This window comes from Telmatherina bonti (genome assembly GCF_933228915.1).
Source record: "Telmatherina bonti genome assembly, chromosome: 4".
Taxonomy (NCBI): Eukaryota; Metazoa; Chordata; class Actinopteri; order Atheriniformes; family Telmatherinidae; genus Telmatherina; species Telmatherina bonti.
The window spans coordinates 36,363,894-36,384,858 of record NC_136622.1 but is presented as its reverse complement, the minus strand read 5'-3'; the positions used below and the strand labels follow the sequence as shown (position 1 = coordinate 36,384,858).

The 20,965-nt window shown below is 42.1% G+C and overlaps 1 protein-coding gene across 1 annotated transcript in view; it reads right to left on the bottom strand.

Annotated features, from left to right (window-relative positions):
• oprl1 (opiate receptor-like 1) overlaps nt 1–14,842 on the bottom strand; it is a gene marked incomplete at both ends in the record, with an annotated part of 93,865 nt that extends 79,023 nt beyond the window's left edge. Inside the window, one exon of the mRNA XM_079239382.1 lies at nt 14,646–14,842. Within this exon, the coding sequence (XP_079095508.1) occupies nt 14,646–14,842 (197 nt within the window). The remainder of the gene's footprint in view (nt 1–14,645) is intronic.
• Between the last annotated feature and the right edge of the window lie 6,123 nt (nt 14,843–20,965).

Genomic DNA, 20,965 nt, shown 5'->3' with positions numbered 1-20,965 from the left:
AGTCTGTAAAACACCTTCACCATTCCATCAGAGTACTGGGAAGTCTGTAAAACACCTTCACCATTCCATCAGAGTACTGGGAAGTCTGCAAAACACCTTCACCATTCCATCAGAGTACTGGGAAGTCTGTAAAACACCTTCACCATTCCATCAGAGTACTGGGAAGTCTGTAAAACACCTTCACCATTCCATCAGAGTACTGGGAAGTCTGTAAAACACCTTCACCATTCCATCAGAGTACTGGGAAGTCTGTAAAACACCTTCACCATTCCATCAGAGTACTGGGAAGTCTGTAAAACACCTTCACCATTCCATCAGAGTACTGGGAAGTCTGCAAAACACCTTCACCATTCCATCAGAGTACTGGGAAGTCTGTAAAACACCTTCACCATTCCATCAGAGTACTGGGAAGTCTGTAAAACACCTTCACCATTCCATCAGAGTACTGGGAAGTCTGTAAAACACCTTCACCATTCCATCAGAGTACTGGGAAGTCCGTATGTCAGTCCTGCCCCTCAGGGACCCCTACCCTGCATTGCCAACTCCAACACACCTCCAACACACGGATTAATCAAACTGCTCATCAGCCTGCTAATGAGTCGGGTGAGCAAAAGTCTGGACACCTCTGAAACATGCAGGGCAGTGTTCCCAGAAGACCAGGATTGAGAGACACTGCTTTATTCATAGCAAATGTTGGAGAAAAGGGTAGGGATGGTAAGGACATGTCTCTACTGATGTCCAGGAAGTCCTGAGTTGTTTGCTACTTCTTGCAGCTGAGAGATCAGTCATCTGTGCACTCCATCAACAACAAGCCATTGTGTCTATAAAACCCGCCTTGAACCCATTTCCAGCTGATATGATTCCCTTCTTTTGTTTCTTGCTCAGGTGATTGACTGTAAAGACACCAGTGCTAACGGCGGTTGTGTCTTTAGTCACAACTCACCATGTTTGCAATCAGAACTTTTAATGAGCACATTTTGTCTCATGTGGCATCAGTCACATGATTAAAGTGAAGCAACAAGACAGCACAGAGGCTGATGGAAAGGCAGAGTCACTGGTGAGACCGAGCTTGATGGTAAATGTTTCTGTTGTTTCATCTATAATTCATAAAATTCATTCAAATAACCATGTATTCAGAATAGAAAATCCTTTGTCAATGAATACAATATATTACATCATAAAGTCTTTTAGAGGATCTGTCCACACTTAGTTACATAATGTTGTGAAAGAATCCACTGTACGTGCGATAAATCCCACTTATGTTCCACCTTATAAATTTTAAAATGAAGCTGATGACCTTGGTAAAAAAAATCGAAGAATGATATTTCCATGTGTCCGGTATGCTGGCATGACTGTTAGGCAGTGCGTCCACAAGGGGGCAGTGCAGAGTTCAGAACATCAACGTTAGTTTGACAGAAGAGGTAGCGCAGCAGACAGCGATGGTCTGTATGGCCATCAAACACATTATGGTAGTTTCTTCTTCTCTGTTCTTTGTTCTAGTTGCACATCAGCTAAACGATTCAACGCTGCCCCCATGGTTCCCCAGTGATCCTGCTTATTTCACTTCATCAGGAGACCCATCTGTAACAGCCCTGGAAGGGGACCAAATCATGCACGTAAAAGATGCAGGAGATGGACTGCAGACTCCGTATCCATCTTTTAAGATCCTACTTGTGTGTAAATATTTGTTTACATGTTGCGGGTCCTTTGTGTTCAGCACATTAGCTTAACATGAATTGTGCAACATGCATAAAACCACCATTAGCACGAGTTCTTTCATCAAGATGAGGTTTGTCTGATTCACTGTTGTGATTGTATGTCATGTTCATTCTTCTCCAGTGCTAAAAGATAGAACCAGACTGCAGAAGGACAACCCTTTCATCCTCCGCCTACTGCTGAGTTCCTCTGGAACGACGATCAACATTAATAATATTATATTTAGAATTGTAAATTTGTTTTTCTGTTCTATTTCTCTGATCAAATGATCAGAAGAAGAGAATTTCTGGGGAAATCCCGATAAAAGATATTTTCACAACGGCAGCATGAAGCTTCATGGAAGAGCACAAAGAACACACACATTTATAAACAGCATGAGTGTTTGTGCAGTTTTCAGAGCACAAGGTGAACTCAGGCAGCTATGATGATGCCGTCGTTCTCTTCGACTATCATGTCTGTCAGCCTTTCAGGTCCAAGGCACCATTTTTTAAAAGGAAACTGAGAGTTCAAGGCTTTCTGAATAACTCAAAACTCTCAACAAAACCCTTTTGATTTCGCAGCCTTTCAGGCAGATGTGATCACTTGAGATGAAGAAAACTCCAGGTTTCATTTTGGTCAGTAATTTGAAGGGAAAAGGAATGTTTTTATGTCCTGAATATGATTGTATTTATTCAACATTCATATAGAAGGGAAAGATAATCATTTTCCAACTTTTTAAAAACTTATTTATTTGTAAGAAATTTAAGCATTAATGTAACAATCGTATTAAAATGCAATTGTCTTACTTTTACCAGTATTGTGTTACTACCACCACAAGCTGCCCTTGATTTACCAACCTGTTTACTAACCAGCAGAAAGAACAAACAAAAAAACAAGGTTACAAGTCTCAGACTGAAGAAACTGGTGATACGTCAGGGGAATGTATGCTTACGGATGGTCTAAGTCACATGACAACCCCGGCAACATGACGTAGCCAGCGCTGAACACCTGCCAGGACGAGGCAGCATTGGGAGAGTGGTCAAGTAATCACAGGGAATTTTTACAGAATTTATGTTTGAAGTTCTGATTTCGTTGCATCCAGCCTGAAATGCAGACGCACACAAATGCTTCCTCACGCTGGACGTGACCAACCAGCACACCTCAACATCAGGATAGTTGTGGGACTCTATTAGATTTGGGGGGGATTCCTGAAAATTTCTGCACCTTGCCTTTGGTTTGGTTTTACATTTTTTTGGAGGATCGAACTTCCTGACAGTTATGAGAAGAAAACACTGCTCTTTGGGTTGCAGTAGGTTTGTGTAGTTTTGGGGGTTTCATTACAAGGTGGATTTGCTTTGACACGGTAAGACAGGGGAGCCCAAATCCAATCTGCAGGAATTACAATCCTGCTACTTCTAGATGTGTTCCTTCTCCAACAGGCCTGGATCCGATGAACGCCTGGTCACCAGGCCTCTGCAGAGCTGAGACACATGCAGATGAGGGAACTCAGCCATTCGGTTCAGGTATGTTGGAGAAAGGTCCAACTAAAAGTTACAGGATGGTGGATCTAGAGAACCGGGCTCACTAGCGCTCACTAAAACTGGACTGAACAGGGTGAATAGTTAGAGATGCACGCATGTTGGATCTGAATGGATCAGATATTAACCAAATTCTTAATTTTTTATATAATAATTAGTGACAAACAAGCTAAGATTCTTTAACACACAACATCCCAGGACATATATGTACATCCTTTCTGTATCGCTCAACAGCTTATTATGAAGGCAATCTTCTTTCAGACAGATTTTTACTGAACAGGGTTAAAACACAAAGCTTAATCTGACCTTTATGATGACGTTTTTCTGCAGAAGAAGAGCTGACTAATGAGAGAATGTGTGTGCATGTTCTCTTTGGAAGTCCAAACAGTCACAACCAGACCATCTGTGTTCAATTAACTACGGCGTCGGCTCCATGTTTCTGAGCCAAAGAGACAATCAGAGAGACGTCAGGAGGACGGACTTACACAGCTGTCCTCAAATGACTAACAATGGACACCTGCTGCCACCAGGACCACATTTCAACCAGCAGATTCATGGGTGCCACAATACGGGAATGCAGTCGTATTATTTTCCTTAACTGGAAATGAAATTATCAAGACAAGTTTTTTATTGGACTTAAATGATCTTTATCAGGTCAGAAATATTAATCATTGTTTTCTGTTACCATGGTTCCAGAATGGCTTCACCACTACTTCTATCCAGACGCTCACAACAGAGTCAAACAATAATATTTGAGAAAAGTCAGGATTTTTTCTGGAGTTAACATTTACAATCTAAAGCTGAATCATAAAGACGTAGGTAAGCAGGGTGTAACTAAACACTTATGTATGTCAGCCCAATGATCAACAATCTGATAGATAAGATCAATGCATACTGAAAGCAAGGCTCAAACACTCACGGTAGGCATTTGTGACATGCATGTGGAGCTGGAATAAAATGAGCAGACATGATCTCACATCACGGCTCCTGAATCCAATCAAAGACGTCATGGGAAGATTTCTGATTTTCAGCAAACAGAATCCATCTCATTTCAGGAGTAAAATGGAATTTTCTACCAGCATGAAGCCGTCGTTCAGGAAGTGAAGCTGCTACAGATGTTTATGGCGACCACACTGCGTTTTCCAGGTGTGAAACAAGGAGGAAGAAAAAAAATGCAGTGAACTAAAAAACTGCATGCAGAAATGCCTTAAACGGATGTTTCTGATTGGATGTTCTGAACACCAGCAGGACACAATGCAGCCCTTTTTAATGACTTAATCACTTCTCTTCATGCTAAATTCAAGCCTGCAATTTCCAACAGTCACTTAGCAGGAAAAGCTGAAGAGCGAGCGGCTGAATCTGAAAACAGCCTTTTAAAGCCAATCTGAAACTAAACGACCTTTAAACGTCAACCGTCGGCTGGTAAACACCACGCAAAACTTCTTTCACAACAGCTATGTTTAAGCACCTGTTAGCTTAATGTGACAGCAAAACAAAGTGGGAGATGAATATTTTACTCTTTTGCTCGTAGTATCAGGGAGCAGAAAACTACCAAACCCAGCAGCCATGTTGTATCTTCTGTAAGACCATTCAGCAGCGGTCGTCGGCTCAGGGCGCGCCGTGCTTTTCCATCAGCTGGAAGACCAGCAGCCAATCAGAGGCTGAGATGGTCGGTCAGTTCGGCTGAAAGCTCAGTCACAACCTAATTACACTCTTCAGGCACAAAGGTTTTCTGAAAAAGTCCGATGAGCTCCCCAGCAGGGAATCAGAGCCGACAGGAACCCTCTGCTTTGCATAAGCAAAAGAGCTGCACATCTTAAACAAGACGTGTTTCATGACCGGATTTATAATTCATTACCAAAACTATGATTAGAAAGCTCAGCGTATGAGAAGGGCTCGGGTCAAGAAATGAAACATGATGATGAATCCATCAAGCCCGGTGTCCATAAGCAGCCGAGCAACACATCCATCCACAGCAACGTATTGATCATGTGGTCAATGAGCTAATGGGATCAATCCAAAGGGAAAAATCAATAATAGAACAGCTAAACAAATGCAGTGTCATTTGGAAAATGGCTGCATTTTCCCTGGTACACTGTTATAAGAACTTGTTTTAAAGTTTAAATCATTTTTAATATCTGAGCTCAGAAATAAAGATGTTAAACATTCTAGTTGCTTTGATTTGTTTTGATATGAACAGAAAAGATTGTTTTCAATCACCTGTGACGTCGTTTCATATCAATCCGTGGATCTTAGATCGAAGTGAATCAAAATCAGATGGTGACTGTGTGAGATATCGACAAACATCAAATTGTTTTCCGCTCATACGTCCATTTCCAAAACAGATTAGTCCAGTTCAGGGTCGCAAGGAAGCTGGAGCCTATCCCAGCAGTCATTGGGTGAGCGGCACGTACACCTGGACAGGTTGGCAGTCCATCGCAGGGCCGGATTGTTAAATCAATGGCTAAGTCTCAATTCTATCTGTTACCCCTTCCCCTGGCCCTAGCCCTCGGCCCCCCAGTGGAGGGGTAAGTGTCAAGTGGTGAAAATGTTCCCCTAAGAAATGGGACACCACTACACCGTGACGACGTCATCAAGCTGCGGCACTCTAGCTGCAACGCAAACAGAGGCGATGAGTGATTGTTTTCCAAGATGTCGTTGTCGTCAGCCGTGCTACTTTCTGTTGTCTAGGCAACCGGTATATCTCTCATTTTTTGTCTGCTTGTTGGCCAGTCACCTTCCCTTCCAACCACACCTCTTTTATGAATGTTCTGTATTAAAGTAGACATTTTTTGTTTGTTTTCATCAGCCCAATGCGTTCCATTACGAGGGTCAGATACAAGTTGTCTATGAGATACATGTGCATAGCTTGATTCTTTTTTAAATGTAGATATAAATACAGACTGTAGTAGTAATTGTGTAAAAATGTTAATGCTGTGTAAACTGCATAAACGGGAACTACTGTCCCTTGAATGTTGTTTTGCAGACATTGTATTTACAACATGGGAATTGCACGTGTAACTTCTTTATGTAATTATAAGTTAATAGAGGCTTTTTAACAGAAATTAGTACAAGAACAGGAATGTAAACAATAAACTCCTCTTTTTCTGCTCTGTAGTGGATAAGTGCCCTCATGTGTTCTGGTGTCCCTGGTTAAAACGTGATACAATTTAGCACTGTGCACAAAAGTAGAGGAAATGTTACAACATATATATATATATGAGTGTCACTCAAAGAAAACAGCCACAGTGGTTTTATGTATTCATATATCTAACCAGCAGTTCAGCACATGCTAGCCTCTTGTGCTAACGGTAGCAAACTGTCACAGAGCAGAACATACGATGGTAAAATAAAACGCCGTAATTTCAGTCTTGTTATTAAATCATATTTTCATGCTGAAAATACTTAAATGTGTAAACCTCTTTTTCAGCATTGGTAGACATGTTGCTGGTGAACGCGCTGGACAGGAGCTAGTAATTGGCAGTCGTGCGCTTCTATCCCTTCTTCAATGAAGTGTGGTCCTGGAAAATCTTCACTTTAAGGGGTGTGTAGCCCTCACCCTTCCCCTTTAGCCTTTGTCCAAAGGAGAATTGGGATACCCCTTCCCCAACATGATTGGCAATATGGAGGGATAGGGCGAAGTGGAAGGCGGAAGGGGAAGAATTGAGAATCATCCAATAAGTTATTATGATCAAACTAGCAGATAACATTCCTACTGTCTATGCCAAAGGCCAGTTGGAAGGCAGTGTGTCCGGAGGCTCACCCCTATACCTTCATTTTCCTTCTTCTCAACTTATCCAAATCAAATGTGTAATTACACTGACAGCAACCCTCACTGAAGATCGACAGAAGAAGAAGAAGATGAATACAAAGACAAAGAAAAGAAGAGTAAGAACTATGGAACCGGGTTTGATCAGTTTAATTGGCTCACGTGTTCTGCAACTTCATATTTTTCTTTCCAAATCCTAATTAGAATCAGACGTGGGGTTTAATGAGGGATATAATAGAAACCAAAAGTCTGGTGTAAATAAACTGAAAAAAATAATGCTAATAAAAGGAAAATGAAAAAGCAGGAAATAAAGGTGTAATACTAACGATTTTTCAGACTTTTATAAAGACTGTGATAAAATAGGGAGAAAAAAAATCAAATATAAACAATAACTATGTAACATGGCAGTCTCACGCCGCTGTTTCTTTTCCTCCTCCACTTTGACGCACTACACAGCAGCTTTGTCTCTTCTTCACACTTTCCATGTCATCTTCGTTTAACACCTTTAACACTTAACAGCCTCACGTCTCCTGCACTTTGGAACAAACTAAGTTCAGCGGTAGCAATGGAAAGATCCATCTGGGTTTCTTTTTCTGCTTATCCGAGACACGGTTGCCACAGCAACAGGTTCAACAGAAACGCCCAGACATCCCTTTCCCAGCTACCGTTTATTTGAATTTGGTGTGTTGCTTCAATTCCTGCAGGGCACCGGCGTTGGAGATCCCAACTCCAGTCTTTGACCAATGAGACAGCAGCATCAGGTCACCTGTTTGCCAAAAGTTTAAGGACTCACATGCTCACCTGTTGGGTGGCGCTCACACATAACACACACATAATACAGGAAGTTATCAACCAAAGGCAACAGGAAGGGCTGCCAAACACGAGCAGCTGCAGGAGTTATCTATTTTAAGTAACAATATTTCTACATTTTCTAATTAGTTCATGTTTGAGGGAGGAAATAATCACTGCTGGTTGGATCGTAGTGTGGACAACTCAGTCGAGGCCTTTGGCTTTCAGCTCTTCACCAAAACCAACTGAAGCAGCATCTTCATGACATCTGACGAAGCTCTGATCCATCTCCATCTCTCTCATGTAATCCTGCCCTCGCTTGTAAACGAGATCCTGAGATACTTAAAACTCTTCTGTTTTCCACAAGACTCATTCCTAATCTGGAGGGAGGAGAACAACTTCCGACCGATCCGTTTGTTACCAGCGGAACCAGCCGACCTTGGCCTGAGAACCACATCACCTGCGAAAGCTGGGATCTGATCCTGAGGTTTGGGTCTTCAGTTCTACCAGATGCCCTTTCTGGAGTCTTCAAAGGTTTGGCCAGGACTAATTTGAGGCCAAACAAAGGTCTTTTTTTCATATCCTCAGCGCATTCCTGTCATACCAGAGTGATCTTCTGCAGCCACTGAAGCTGCAGCCCTGTTGGAAGCATCATACGCCAATCAGCTGCATGAATATGAGATGCAAAATCTACAACCGACTGTTACTGCACTCAGGGTAAGGGAACTGATCCCATTACCACACATGATAAGTCGGAATTCCTTTTCTCCTCCAGCAGCTTGTCATGATGATCTGCAATCAGGGACTTTACTTCAGGGTTGGAAATGATTGTATATTCTGACTTCATCACGGCCCAAACTGTCACTCAGCCAGTCCTGTCAGTCCAGACATCTTTCCTGCTTTTCTCACCAGTCTTAAAACTGGATGTTGGATCAAAAACGATGACTAAGATAAAAACTCACCAAACTGTCTTCATCTTCCTTTTAAAACCCTAAACACTCTTTTGTGAAGCAAATCTGTCATAAAAGTTGGAAATGAGACCTTGTCCCCAGTGGAGGACTTGTTCCAGAGTGAGGGAATTATGGAGCAGGAGATCAACAGATGGATCAGCTGAGTGGTTGGGCTGGGTGGAAAAGTAAGAGCTCAGGTTAACATTATAATACAAATACTACTCAGGTTAGAAAGACAAAAAACTTTTCCAAAAAGGTGCTGTAGGTTTGTTTCGTCCTCGGATACTTCCTGCACCAGTTTCCTTTGAGCGTCGACATTAATTTTCCCTTAACTGACCAACGTTTTACACCTAAGGACCGACACCAGCCGAACAACACGGTAATCAGTCGGTTGTCATGGAAACTGACCCTCTTTCCAGCAGGAATCCCTTCAGGCTGCAGTTTTCCTAAACTTCCTCCATCTTTCCTGTAACCAGCTCCTTTCCAGCATGTTGCTCCCATCCGTCCACCCTTCTGTTTCCGCCATTTCTGCTGCTGCATCTTTATGCTGCACTTCTCCTGAGTGTCAAAACTTTTTTTTTCCCCTTCGCTCTGACAGCTCCGAATGCATAAAACATGCTGAACAGTGCTGCTACGTGCCAGGGGAAACAGCTACCCGGAAGTTCCACTGGATGCCGTTTCTACCGAGACTTTCTTTCGTTATGCTTTTTGTTTAAGACGACCTAATGCAAGCGCCGTTTCCCTTTTTAAAAGTTAAAAACGTCTTCAAGGCTGAGCAGAAACGTCAAACGTTCACACAGCGCAGTGTGAGGGCTGAATCTGCAGGCGGTGTCAGCATCCCTGTGGAAGTCAACATAACAGGATTCTGCTTCTTTTATTTATTTACTTTTCACTGCTAAAGTTGTCACAATTATAAGCTGCCTTTCGGTTACAGTTTTTAGCTAAATAAAGACATATTTCTAAAACAAAACAGACTGATTTGCAGGAGTTTCCACTGAATGGTGAATTCAGCACAGAAGTCATTCTCTTACAATCCCGTCCTGTGAGACTCCACTTTGAGGAGGATGGACATGCAAAACACGCTGGAGCAGCTGTTTTGGTTCTACTTCTGCTGCTGTTCTCCTCATACAACAAAAGTCATCCATAATCTATGGGAGTAACCGGTCACATGACCCCTGTTACGTCACATGACCCCTGTTATGTCACGTGACCCCCGTTACGTCCAGTGACGTTTAACGTGAAAACTGTTTCCACCACATTTGCGATCTACTTCTATCTGAACATGTCTAGAAAACCTCATGAGAGCGTAATACTTGAATTTTTCTTTTTACATTTAGCCGTTTCCATTACGGATTTGTATTTGGATAATTGAAGGAGTGATGGTTTTAAATCCAACTTGCAAAGCATCCCATAGCCAGAGCGTGACAAGACTCAGTCCCACATTAATACAAACTGTGATCCCTCCAATGAAATCTTTGCCAGAGGGCTTTAAACGGTGACATAACAATCAGGCGTGTTTGCAGAAGTATGCATGAAAGCATCAGTGTTGACTCCAGAGCCAGCAGAGTGAAGGATCTGGGGTATTCAACCAAGGAAAATGGACTTGCATGCAGTACAACAAAAAGCTAGCAGTCTACAGAGATGATGCTACATGAAGGTGTAATGAAGGGCTGAAAGCTAACTGGAGCGGGGATGGAAGGGAAAACAACTGATTTCACAAACCAGATGAAGCTAAAAGAGGATGAGTCGCTGCAGAAAACATGGAGGCTCGTGTTTGCTTTGTGATTTCCAAAGTGTTCCAATCAGGAGGGCTCCGGTGGGATTCCCAAACCTCTGCTGTGTGAAAGCAGGTGGTGCGATGAAAAGCAGGTATTGTGTGGATGGTGCACAATGCCGGGCTCATGTTGGGTACATGTGTGGATTGAAAATGAGCTCAAACATGCCAGAAAAAGCAACTCTTCCATTGCTCTGTTTGTCTGTTGCCTTATTTTCTGCTGACCTCGTGTCCCTTTGCTTCCCGTATCTGTAACAGGGAGGGGTCCAGCAGAAATGTCATTCTGGGCATTTTGATCCATCTCCATCTCAGCTTGGGGTTCCTCTGTGTCTGTCTAAAATGCTCTGCTTTCTCCTGCAACGGCTAAACATGAGGCAGCTCTGATCTATCCCAATAATCTAAAAGAAAAACTATATATGGCTTACCTTGCCAGTTCCTGTAGAGCGAGTCCTGCTACGGCTTGGTCAGACAGTACGCTAGATTACTTTGTGCCATTGCAGGCATCTCATGTGTTTATAATCTCTAATTGTATTTTGAGATTAGAACAGCTGATCGGCAGCGGAATACATTGTGCATGAAATGGCAACACAGATGCTTTCCAAACAACTTCTTCATGATAAATGCGTGCTTGGTGTAATCCATCGTTTATACCATTTGCTTAAACTACTCTTACTCCCTGGGAGGATGAGTCACAGATATTTGGGATATTAGAAATGTACTCTTCTGTTGCCATGTTTACGCACCTCTTGGCTTCCTAAAATAATTCCTTCTTCCTCCTCCAAATAGAGAGCGCTCTGACCTGATAAGAAGAAGCATTTTCAGGTCAAGATAACAAATAAAAGCTTCATTCATAGTTTAAAGTTGTCACGGCATAACAACAAACACAAAATACAGAGTAATTCGTTGAAACACCGAGGGCCACTGATCTCCATGACCTAATGCGTGTTTACTGCATCGTTTTTCATTAAGTGCCTGTTGGTGGAAAACAAGTGAATTAGCTTGAAGTCATTTTGGATAATGGTATTTATATGACAGCTTAGAGAAGTAAAACCGATCTCTAAACCCATTGACTTATACAGTATATACACAGAAAAGGAAATCTGCTCTAAGAACCTTTAATGAAAGCTCTGAAGTCCGTGTCTGAATAGGATTAATATCATCTGACATATTTATTTTGAACATCCAACAATATCAAATGACAAGCAGGAACCTGGAAGGCAGAGAGCTTTCGCTCTGCTGAATGCAGCACAGCTTTTAACCAGATTGGAGAATTATGTACAAAAGGATCAACAAAAAAAGTGGCAGACATCAATAAAAAAATAAAACTTTAATCCATCCATCCATTAGCAACACCTGCATATGCTTTTAGAGCATCACAAGGGAGCCAATCCCACCCGACCCTGGGCTGCAGGCTACAGTAGGTGCGCACCGATACCACAATACCACCAGTAAATCACACCACATTATGAATCTCATTAAAGTTTACTGGTAAGAAGTGTGTGGACCAGAATGTCAGATGCAATGACTGAGCGGTTAATTGTGTGTTATATTATCATGCAGCCGTCCACTAACAGTATGGCTGGAAAACTGTCAGATTTTTCATAAATGAAAATATTTTTTGGTGAATTCTGGGGGTATAACAGTTCAGTAGTTCACCTTTGTTTTAAGATCACAGTTCCACACTTTAATTGTACGGTACAGGAGAAAATGTTAAACATATAACTGCTTTAGTGTAAATATGAGCATGTTTGGTGAAAGGTTTAATGGCAAGAAAACAGCTTGTAGTAAATTCTCCAATAAAAAGTCCATTAAAAAAAAATTAGAATGTGAAATCAATATAAATATGTCCCCTCTACTTTAATGGACAGTACATACAGATATGTTGAGGGAGGGAGGAATGTTTCTGGAGAAAAGAAAGATCTTTTATTCAAAATATAATTATTCATTTAACTCACTGCTTGGTTTTAAAGGTAAAACTGCTTGCATGCTGTAAAAGATAAAATACTAACAAGATAAGTTGTATGACTGCCATGTCCACTAGCCATACTGTATGCTAACCATAACATCTGCTAGCCATAATGTTAGCTAGCCATGACACCTGTTAGCCATAACGTCCTTTATCCAAAATATCCACAAACCATGAAACCTGCTAGCCATAACGTCTTTTAGGCATATTATCCGCTAGACATAATGTCCACTAGCCATTACGTCCACTAGCCGTCCCACCTGCTCGCCATGACACCTGCTAGTCATAATGTCCGGTAGCCATGACACCCACTAGCCATAATATCTGCTATTCATATCAGCTGGCCACAATTTCCACTCTCCATAACACCAACGACCCATGACATCTGTTAGCCATAACATCTGCTAGACATTATCTACTCACCATCATGACCACTAGCCATAGCCTAACACCAAATAATCCACATCAGGACAAGGAAACTACACAACCAAAATCAACATATCTCACTGAGATAATGCAGCATTCAGATTTTTGTTTCAGGACACTGATTATAAAACCCCTAAATGTAAAACCTAAAACTATCAGAAACGCCTTAACTCCAGAAGGTGCAAATCAGCGGTCAAGGCTTAGATGTCCCCATCAAATCTGTTGTAGGATTTCCAAGTTTAATGTATTTTTTTATGCTACAGTTTAATATCCCATCAAATAAACAAAGAAACAGAAAATCATACTGCAGGTGAGCAGGACACTTGACTCACACCACAGAATTGCAGACAGAACTTAGAGACGTCACATTTCATGACGTACCCAACTGGAAAATGTACAGAGCTCTTCTGACACTGGCCGAGTTGTCACCATGTTAGTAAATCAGCACCACAACTTAATTATCTCGTTCTTGTGTGTTAGTAGCCAGTATCACATGCTAATGCCCCGAAGCTAAGTGTAGTCATCGAATTAAGTATATTCTCTTCCAATGTCACTAGACAGGCTCCGTAGTTTGATACTCATTTATGATGATTCCTGTCATGTGATGCAAAAAAACAAAAAACAAAAAACTCAACTCTGTTCACACATCTGTTAAAACTGGGCTAACTGGTCATTTTCACATTTTCTGCTTAATACAACGGTTCATACAACTAAGCGTTGAGAAAAGCAAACGGTAAACTACAGATATGACGAGTAAACTGAACGGCTATTTTATGTGAACCATATCACCCAGATTTTTTCTATCTTTACTGAAATATGTCCTGTACTGTTTTAAAATATCTTATATGGTAGATTTTATGTCGGTACATTTTTTTGTGTGTGATCTATGATAAGGTTTCTTTCTTGTATGAAACACGAGTTAAGTTATTTTGCATGGAGGTTAATTGTTGCCAGCTTGGGGAGTGGTCACAAAATACGACCGATATTTTAGAATAATTCCAACCAACAGTTTATGCTGACGGAGTGTGTAAGTTTGAATTTTTCTGATCCAATTTTTCACTTCAGCCAGTGATTATTTCCCAGAATAGACACTTATAACTCCTGGTTGTAGAAGAACAAGAAGAAGACGACAAAGTCAGTGAAGAAAATAGAGAAAGAAGAAAATGATGAAAAAGAAGGCAAAGAAGACAAAGATGAAGAAGATGAAGAGCACAGGCAAAGAAAACAAAGAGACTGGAAAGAAATTAAATACAAAGATGATTAAATGACGAAGGAACTGAAGAACAAGAAGACAGAGTAGACAAAGGTGATGTTGATGAATAAGAAAACAAAAAGACAGAAGAGGACGATGAAGAACTACTTTTGAATCTGATCTCTAGAGTTCACACACACACACACACACACACACACACACACACACACACACACACAGATAGCCTCCACATTCATCAGCAAATGTCAGCAAACAACCAGACAGCGACAACGACTGACTAACATCCACTGTTCCACCTACATTTACTGCAATAAAATCCATGAGGTTGACACACATGACCCAAATACGAGTCACCTGACATGTTCTGTCCACAATCATCATCATCATCATCATCATCACGTTCAGTAATTTAAAAGATTTTCTCCCTTACGTAGCGGTCAAGCTCGTCATGAACACGATGACCGGGCAGTGAACCGACCAACGAAGCATCACGCTGTATCCGTTTAGACGGTACAATGATCTTACCTTATGATAACATACATGACCAGGAAGTTTCCCACGAGGCCAATGACACACACGATCATGTAGACCACCACGATGGTGAGCTTCACACCTGTCGGCAGCAACGCCTCCGTCTCGTTGTAGGTGCTGAAGTTGCCATGAAGAAGTGATTCGTTTAAGTGCTGCAGCTCAGCCAGTAGGTATTCGTCCGGCAACTCCATCTCGGACCGGAGAGTTTTCCTCCCAACCTGACGGGAAAAGAAAGTGAATTCATGAAAAGAGAAAAGATTTTTACTTTATTGTGTTTTTCACTAACTTTTAACCACTACTTTTCCTGAACTTCCAGCCCTGTCACCAGTCCTTACAGCACTGAATTCCCCAGTTAGCTGAGCCATAATTCCTCCAGTTACTCCTGAGTCTGCTTCAAGGACTTGTCCATGTTGGACGTGTCCAAAACAACTCCGCTGGGCAGCATCCAAGAGGCATCCTGACCAGATTCCTCAACCAGCTCACTTTCCTTTCGATCTGCCGCTTGTATTTGCAGCCGTATTCTTTCAGTCACTACTCACAGCTCATGACCTTCAGCGGGAGTTGGAGCCCAGCTTGACTGGAACATCAGCTCTACTGGCTTTTCACCACAACAGACTGATTCAGAGGCCACGTCACGGCAGAGTTCTGGAGCCTTCTGAGCCAAACGCCAAACACATATTCAGTTTTTCAACCCCTCACATGAAATCTGCTGTGCGATAAATGCTCTGCTAAATCTGTCCAATAATCAAGACATACAGAGAATCTACTGTCTTTACTGGAAGCTGAACAGACGTACCAAGTTGATCAGTGGCCAATCGCGCCACACCATGTAATGAGAAGCACCATGAGAGGCCTATAACAGATGACTGGAAAGCAAGCAGATGCATTTATCAGTTCCAAGACATTCATTCTGCAGAGATTTATAAATAAACTTTTAACTTGCTTCTACAGAGAACTGATGACTGCGGCCTTACGAGAGGATTCGGCCATGACGACATCTCGTAAGGTTGGCTCGTTGTAAAGGTGATGTAAACAATCCAATGAAAAGACAGTTCAGCAACTCAGGATGCTTTGCCTGGAAACATTCATTTTCCACACCGCTTAGTCCAGTTGAGGGTCGCGGTGATGCTGGAGCGTATTCCAGCAATCGTCAGGCGAGAGGCTCTTCTGGATTCATTTTTGGACAATCCAACAGCGGTGGACCTTAGGTGAGATTTTCTTTGGTACTTCCTGCAACCCACCAGTAACAGCTGGAAGGAGAGCTACTTTTGTAGACGTGTAAATGTTTTAACTTAGTCGTATATATTTTTTTATGTTTGCTTTCAAGAAACCAGACATTTTGTTGTCTTTCACAATAATCTTTATGGATAGTTCCACAGGCGCTCTGGAGGTCCTGAGATCTCTTTTTGGCTGCTTTTTCATTAAAGTACACTGCCCATGGAAAAAAAACAAAAAGGGTGCACATTAGACCTCCTTCAGCTTCGATTGCAACACACATTCACTGTTTCATTGCCTCAGTAAGCTTCTACAGCATCACATTTATTTCCATCCAGTCCTTTATCTCCATGACCTTGTCGTGATGATGGGAGAGTAAGACCAATGCGAAGAGCATTCTCCAGCAGATCCCAAAGATTCTCACCGAGGTTCAGGTCTGGACTCGGGTTGGAAAATGACATCTCCTGTTCCTGGAACCACTCCGACGATCTGAGCTCCATGAATCCTGGTGTTGCCATCTTGTAATATAGAATAATCTGCTCATACAGTACTTTCAGGTATGAGCCGACTTCATCTGCTGAACCCAGACCTGAGCAACTGCAGAAACTCTCCTGAGAAATCCTTTTACTTCTTTCACTGTTTTTCAATGTTTGATTTTCCCAAACAGTTAATCGCCATCATTTCAGGTTTTTCTTTGGACACATTTCTTCCTGGAAAATAATGGTTTCCACTGTTGTTCCAGCTTCTAATGGTGCACTGGATGGGTCTTAACCCAGTTTTACCTGTGAAATCATCTCCTTTGAGGATTTCTTTGCTCAGTTTCAGTAAGTTGACACTTCTAAAGCAGATAAATATCTTTTTCACGGCATTGGGATTGGTCTTCCAATATGTATGTTTAAGATTCTGAAGAAACCAGAAATGACCTTCCAGAAAACAAACTGGTGTTTGTGACCCACTATCATCCATTACGTAAATGAGGCAGCTTCTTTGCTTTCTGACAGTGGGCGTGCAACGCTTTGGTGCATCATCACCAACTGGTACGGCGTGTGGACCAGCTTCTCTCGCTTTCATCATGCAAAGTTCAGACTTTCAAGATAGAATAAGTTTTTTTATGCATTAAAAACGAATGCATTCATTCCACAGATTGTCTGTGTGTGTGTTTACAAAGATGTGACAGTCACCTGAAATCACCTTTGACCGCCATGGGGGTCCTGAGCCCCGGTTTGAAAATCGCTGGTTTAAGACATCAGAAAATCCTCACAGCATCAGTTGGGGTTAAATACGGTTTTGTAAACTAAAACACCGTCTGTGCAGTCATTATCCAATGGGAGGTTTTTGCTTATTTGCTTAGTTAGATCCAGCAGGTGACTTTTTGGATGTTTTTGAACTGGTAGTGTGTGTTTAAAAGCCACCTTCCTAAAGGAGAAAGTTTTCTTCCGTTATCTAACCGACATTTTAGCAACATTTTGTTTGCAATTTATAAATAGGGTTGAGTCAAGACTTTGCACTTTGCACCAGAAAGTCCTGCTTCAGTGACCAGGAAGAGGTTGTACAAGCCCTCAATGTCATCCGAGCGCCTCTCTAGAGAATCTCTCATTCTACAGAAAACTGCATCTCCACCATCTTGTTGCCACGCAAAGCTCCCAGAGGCTGCAGAGCAGAACAAGGACGCCATAAAGTCTGCCCTTGATGAGATAAGCGTCTGGCAGGAGTGGGGTTGGAGTCTGTCTGCAACACGTAAGCCTCACTAAACAGGAGGCTGCATTTAGTTTTCTCTCTTTATTTAGTAATAAACTGCGTGGAAAATTAAAACTTGCAGTGGAGCGCGTCTTTTTTTTAATTATTCTGCTCATAAACGCACCTTGCCCCCCCTCCATCAGCTACTGTGCAAGTACAATCTGATTCTGTGGGAAGCGAGGCTCCTCCACTGCAACAGCCTCACATGCAAGCTGCAGCACTAATACATCAAAAGGATGCTGTGAACCCCCCCGCCCTCCTCTCTGCGTAATCATGAATATTCATCAAATCAAAACAGCAAAGTAACTCTGCTGTGTTGCTGAATTTCCCCAGGGTTACTGCCGGCCTTAATATATACATATTATATATGCTGTAAAATCTGGCTTTTCTCCTTCCTTGCTGAACTTTTCTTTCACATCCTTCTCTCCACCCCTCCTCTTTCCTCACATCCAAATCTCTTCATCCTTACTAAGTGTTTTGTTTTCCGAGTTCGATCTCCACTGCAGCAGAGTGCGTGCACGTTTCTGAGCCAGTGTTTTGGCTGCTTGAGCTGTGATGAATGGGGGGAGTTAAAGCAAGAGCCTGAAGTGTGTGTCCATGTAAGGCTGCAGTGCCAAGCCGGGTGGGCTGCTGTATACCATCCCCGTGTGTGGAAGAGGACAAAGAGGCACTAATTAAATCCATGCTTTTATTGCCGTCACTGCACGCCACGGCACATGCTGAATGTTGAACAAGACGATGGTTTGATCCCTCATGAAATGTCCATAATTATGTTACAATTCAAACAGAAAAGTTGTCATTGTGAACATAAAACCTGGGAGGATCAGTGAATATTTCTGTTAAACCAGTAGACATGCAGAAGGAAGCAACACGGACGCAAACTAATAAAGCACAAGGTTGAATGTGGTTATTATTCGAGTTTATCGTAGTTTTTTTCCTCATATTCCTCCATGTGGGGTTTCTATCATCCAGACTGGTGACAGAGAGCATGATGGAAACGAATATCAATGCAGGAGTTTCACACTGCACATTCAGCTGCAGAGATCATATTTCTCCCGTTTTAGCTTCTCTTCATTGGCTCCACGATAAACCAGAGCAAAAACAAAATATTCTCCTCAACTTTAAAGCGCATCGTGAGCGAGATCCGTTCAGCCGTAAAGATCTCAGAGTTCCAGATCATTTCACACCGACGGTTTTACTTGTGGTTCATGGTGAATCATTTTTGCCAACCCACCATCTTTTATGACACTGTCTATAATATTTTAGTTGCCTAAACCTAACCAGGTAATTCTGGCATCTGAAAAGGATTGAAACTATATAAATATGGAGAAACCATGTGGTGGTTTCTTCTGGTAGTCTAAGGCTTTCTGGCATAACTTCCTCTACATCCGAGGTACATAGAGATGGCCAATTTCTTAAAGCATCGGCAAAACGTTAATCACATGGTACAATTTCAGATCTTCGGTTGCTAGGCGACAGCAGGCTGGGAACGATGTTATGGCGAGGAAGGCTGTCATTTCACCAACGGTAAGCCGCCATGGTAGGCAACTCCGCAGCTTATGTAGCTGATGCATTCTGAAGCCTGGAGACCTGAAATTGAGACATAGCAAATGTGTCCCTGCTCCAACACATTTGACTCACATTAAAAGAGCTTCTACCTGCAGAACTGTGGACCTCGTAAAACTCAATGAGCTGCCCTGATATAAACCCAAGCCCCGTGTATTGATTACTCCTGTTTAACTCTCTGAAGGCCGATGCATGAAGAAATGGTAAGAAAAGTCCTTTTTTTCTTTTTTTTTTTTTTTTTTTCAAATTGTCTCTTTAACAAAATGTTATGTTGGTCTTTATTAGGTTATAATGGAAGTGATCTGTCTCTGAGAGCTCAGCTCTAATAGACTGGTAACCAGTCCAGGGTGTATCTTCTCCCCCAATTACATCCGAGAGAGCATCCATCCCCCTGCGACCAGAGCAGGATTACACAACAGGATGGATATATGGAAATTAATCTGCTTTCTAACAATAATCTGTCTACATAACAGGAAGGATTGGTCAGATTATTCATTATTCAGCATCTTCCAGTCACACCAGGAGACCACATGACTGGCTGCGGTCTGTAGCTGATGGATTCCAAGACAGATGAAAAACTCAAACTCAAAGTAAACGTTGATTGAAAAGCCAGGAAAGCAAATGAAGGTTTGTGAAGACACAACTTCTCCAGAGTGTTCTCAGGTCAAACTCAGGTCTAATGATTCAAAGCCCCATTTAATCCACCACCATCCTGCTAAACTCCCTCTGCGTGTTTGTTTCTGATGCCTCCTAAGCATTGAGCTATGGATGGCAGAGCCTCGCTTCTGCATGCAAGCTGCCTGTGGATTATAAAAGATGGAGGTATTTAATGGCCTTGGATTAGAAGAGATGAGCCTGGAGAGAAACCAGAATAAATCTGGAGGCTTCGAAGTGAGCTACCTTTACCAGCCACAACATTAAAACCACTGACAGGTGATGACAAACTCAAGAGGAAGAATGAGGGATTGCCACACAGTCAAGTATACAAAAGTTATCAGTAAGCTGGTCTCGCAGGTACCCTGCACAAAGGATGGTTTGGCAAAGTGCCTCGGGAAGCGTGTAACACAAACAGTTAATAAGTCCATGCAGTTCAGGTAAACAGTGGAGGAAGTTACCGACTCTGCTCACTTTCAACCTGCCAACTTGTTCACAGAAGCCTACAGCAAATGCTAACAGCAACAAATCTGCTTCCTGTTGTGTGTCTTCATCTCTCATGTGGTAATTATCCCAAGCTGCATCTGGTTTTGCTGCAAAAAGCTCCTGTTGTTGATAGATCCCAACACAAAAGCATCTCACGGAACACTTGTTCCAGTAATCATCAGGTAGCAAGAACAAGGCAGGTCATCAGTCATAGCTGCTAGCATACAACACCAGACCACTGGCCAAGTCTGGCAGAGACCATGAGACCACTCTTAGACCTGAAAAATGGACTGAAAGATAAGAAAACAGCTTTGAAATACAACCTGAACTGAAGTTTGCTCCGGTAGACCATGAGCACTGAATACCCTGCTAACTACACAAAACATTTGTCCAACTCCGACATTATATAAACCGATTCAAAACAAAGTTTATTATACAACACAAATATTGCCGTCATTAGCCAACGTGTTAACTTCCATGAAAGGTCTATGACTGCAGGTTGCCACACTAAGCTACGCAGGACGCACGTGAATAATGATGAGTTAAATATAACAACTTTTCTTACGTTGCGTCTCAGGATTTTTCCTCCTCCAACAATCTAAACGTGTTTTCTGTAACATACAGTAGAGGGACCATGCCATACGAGTTGTTTTCAC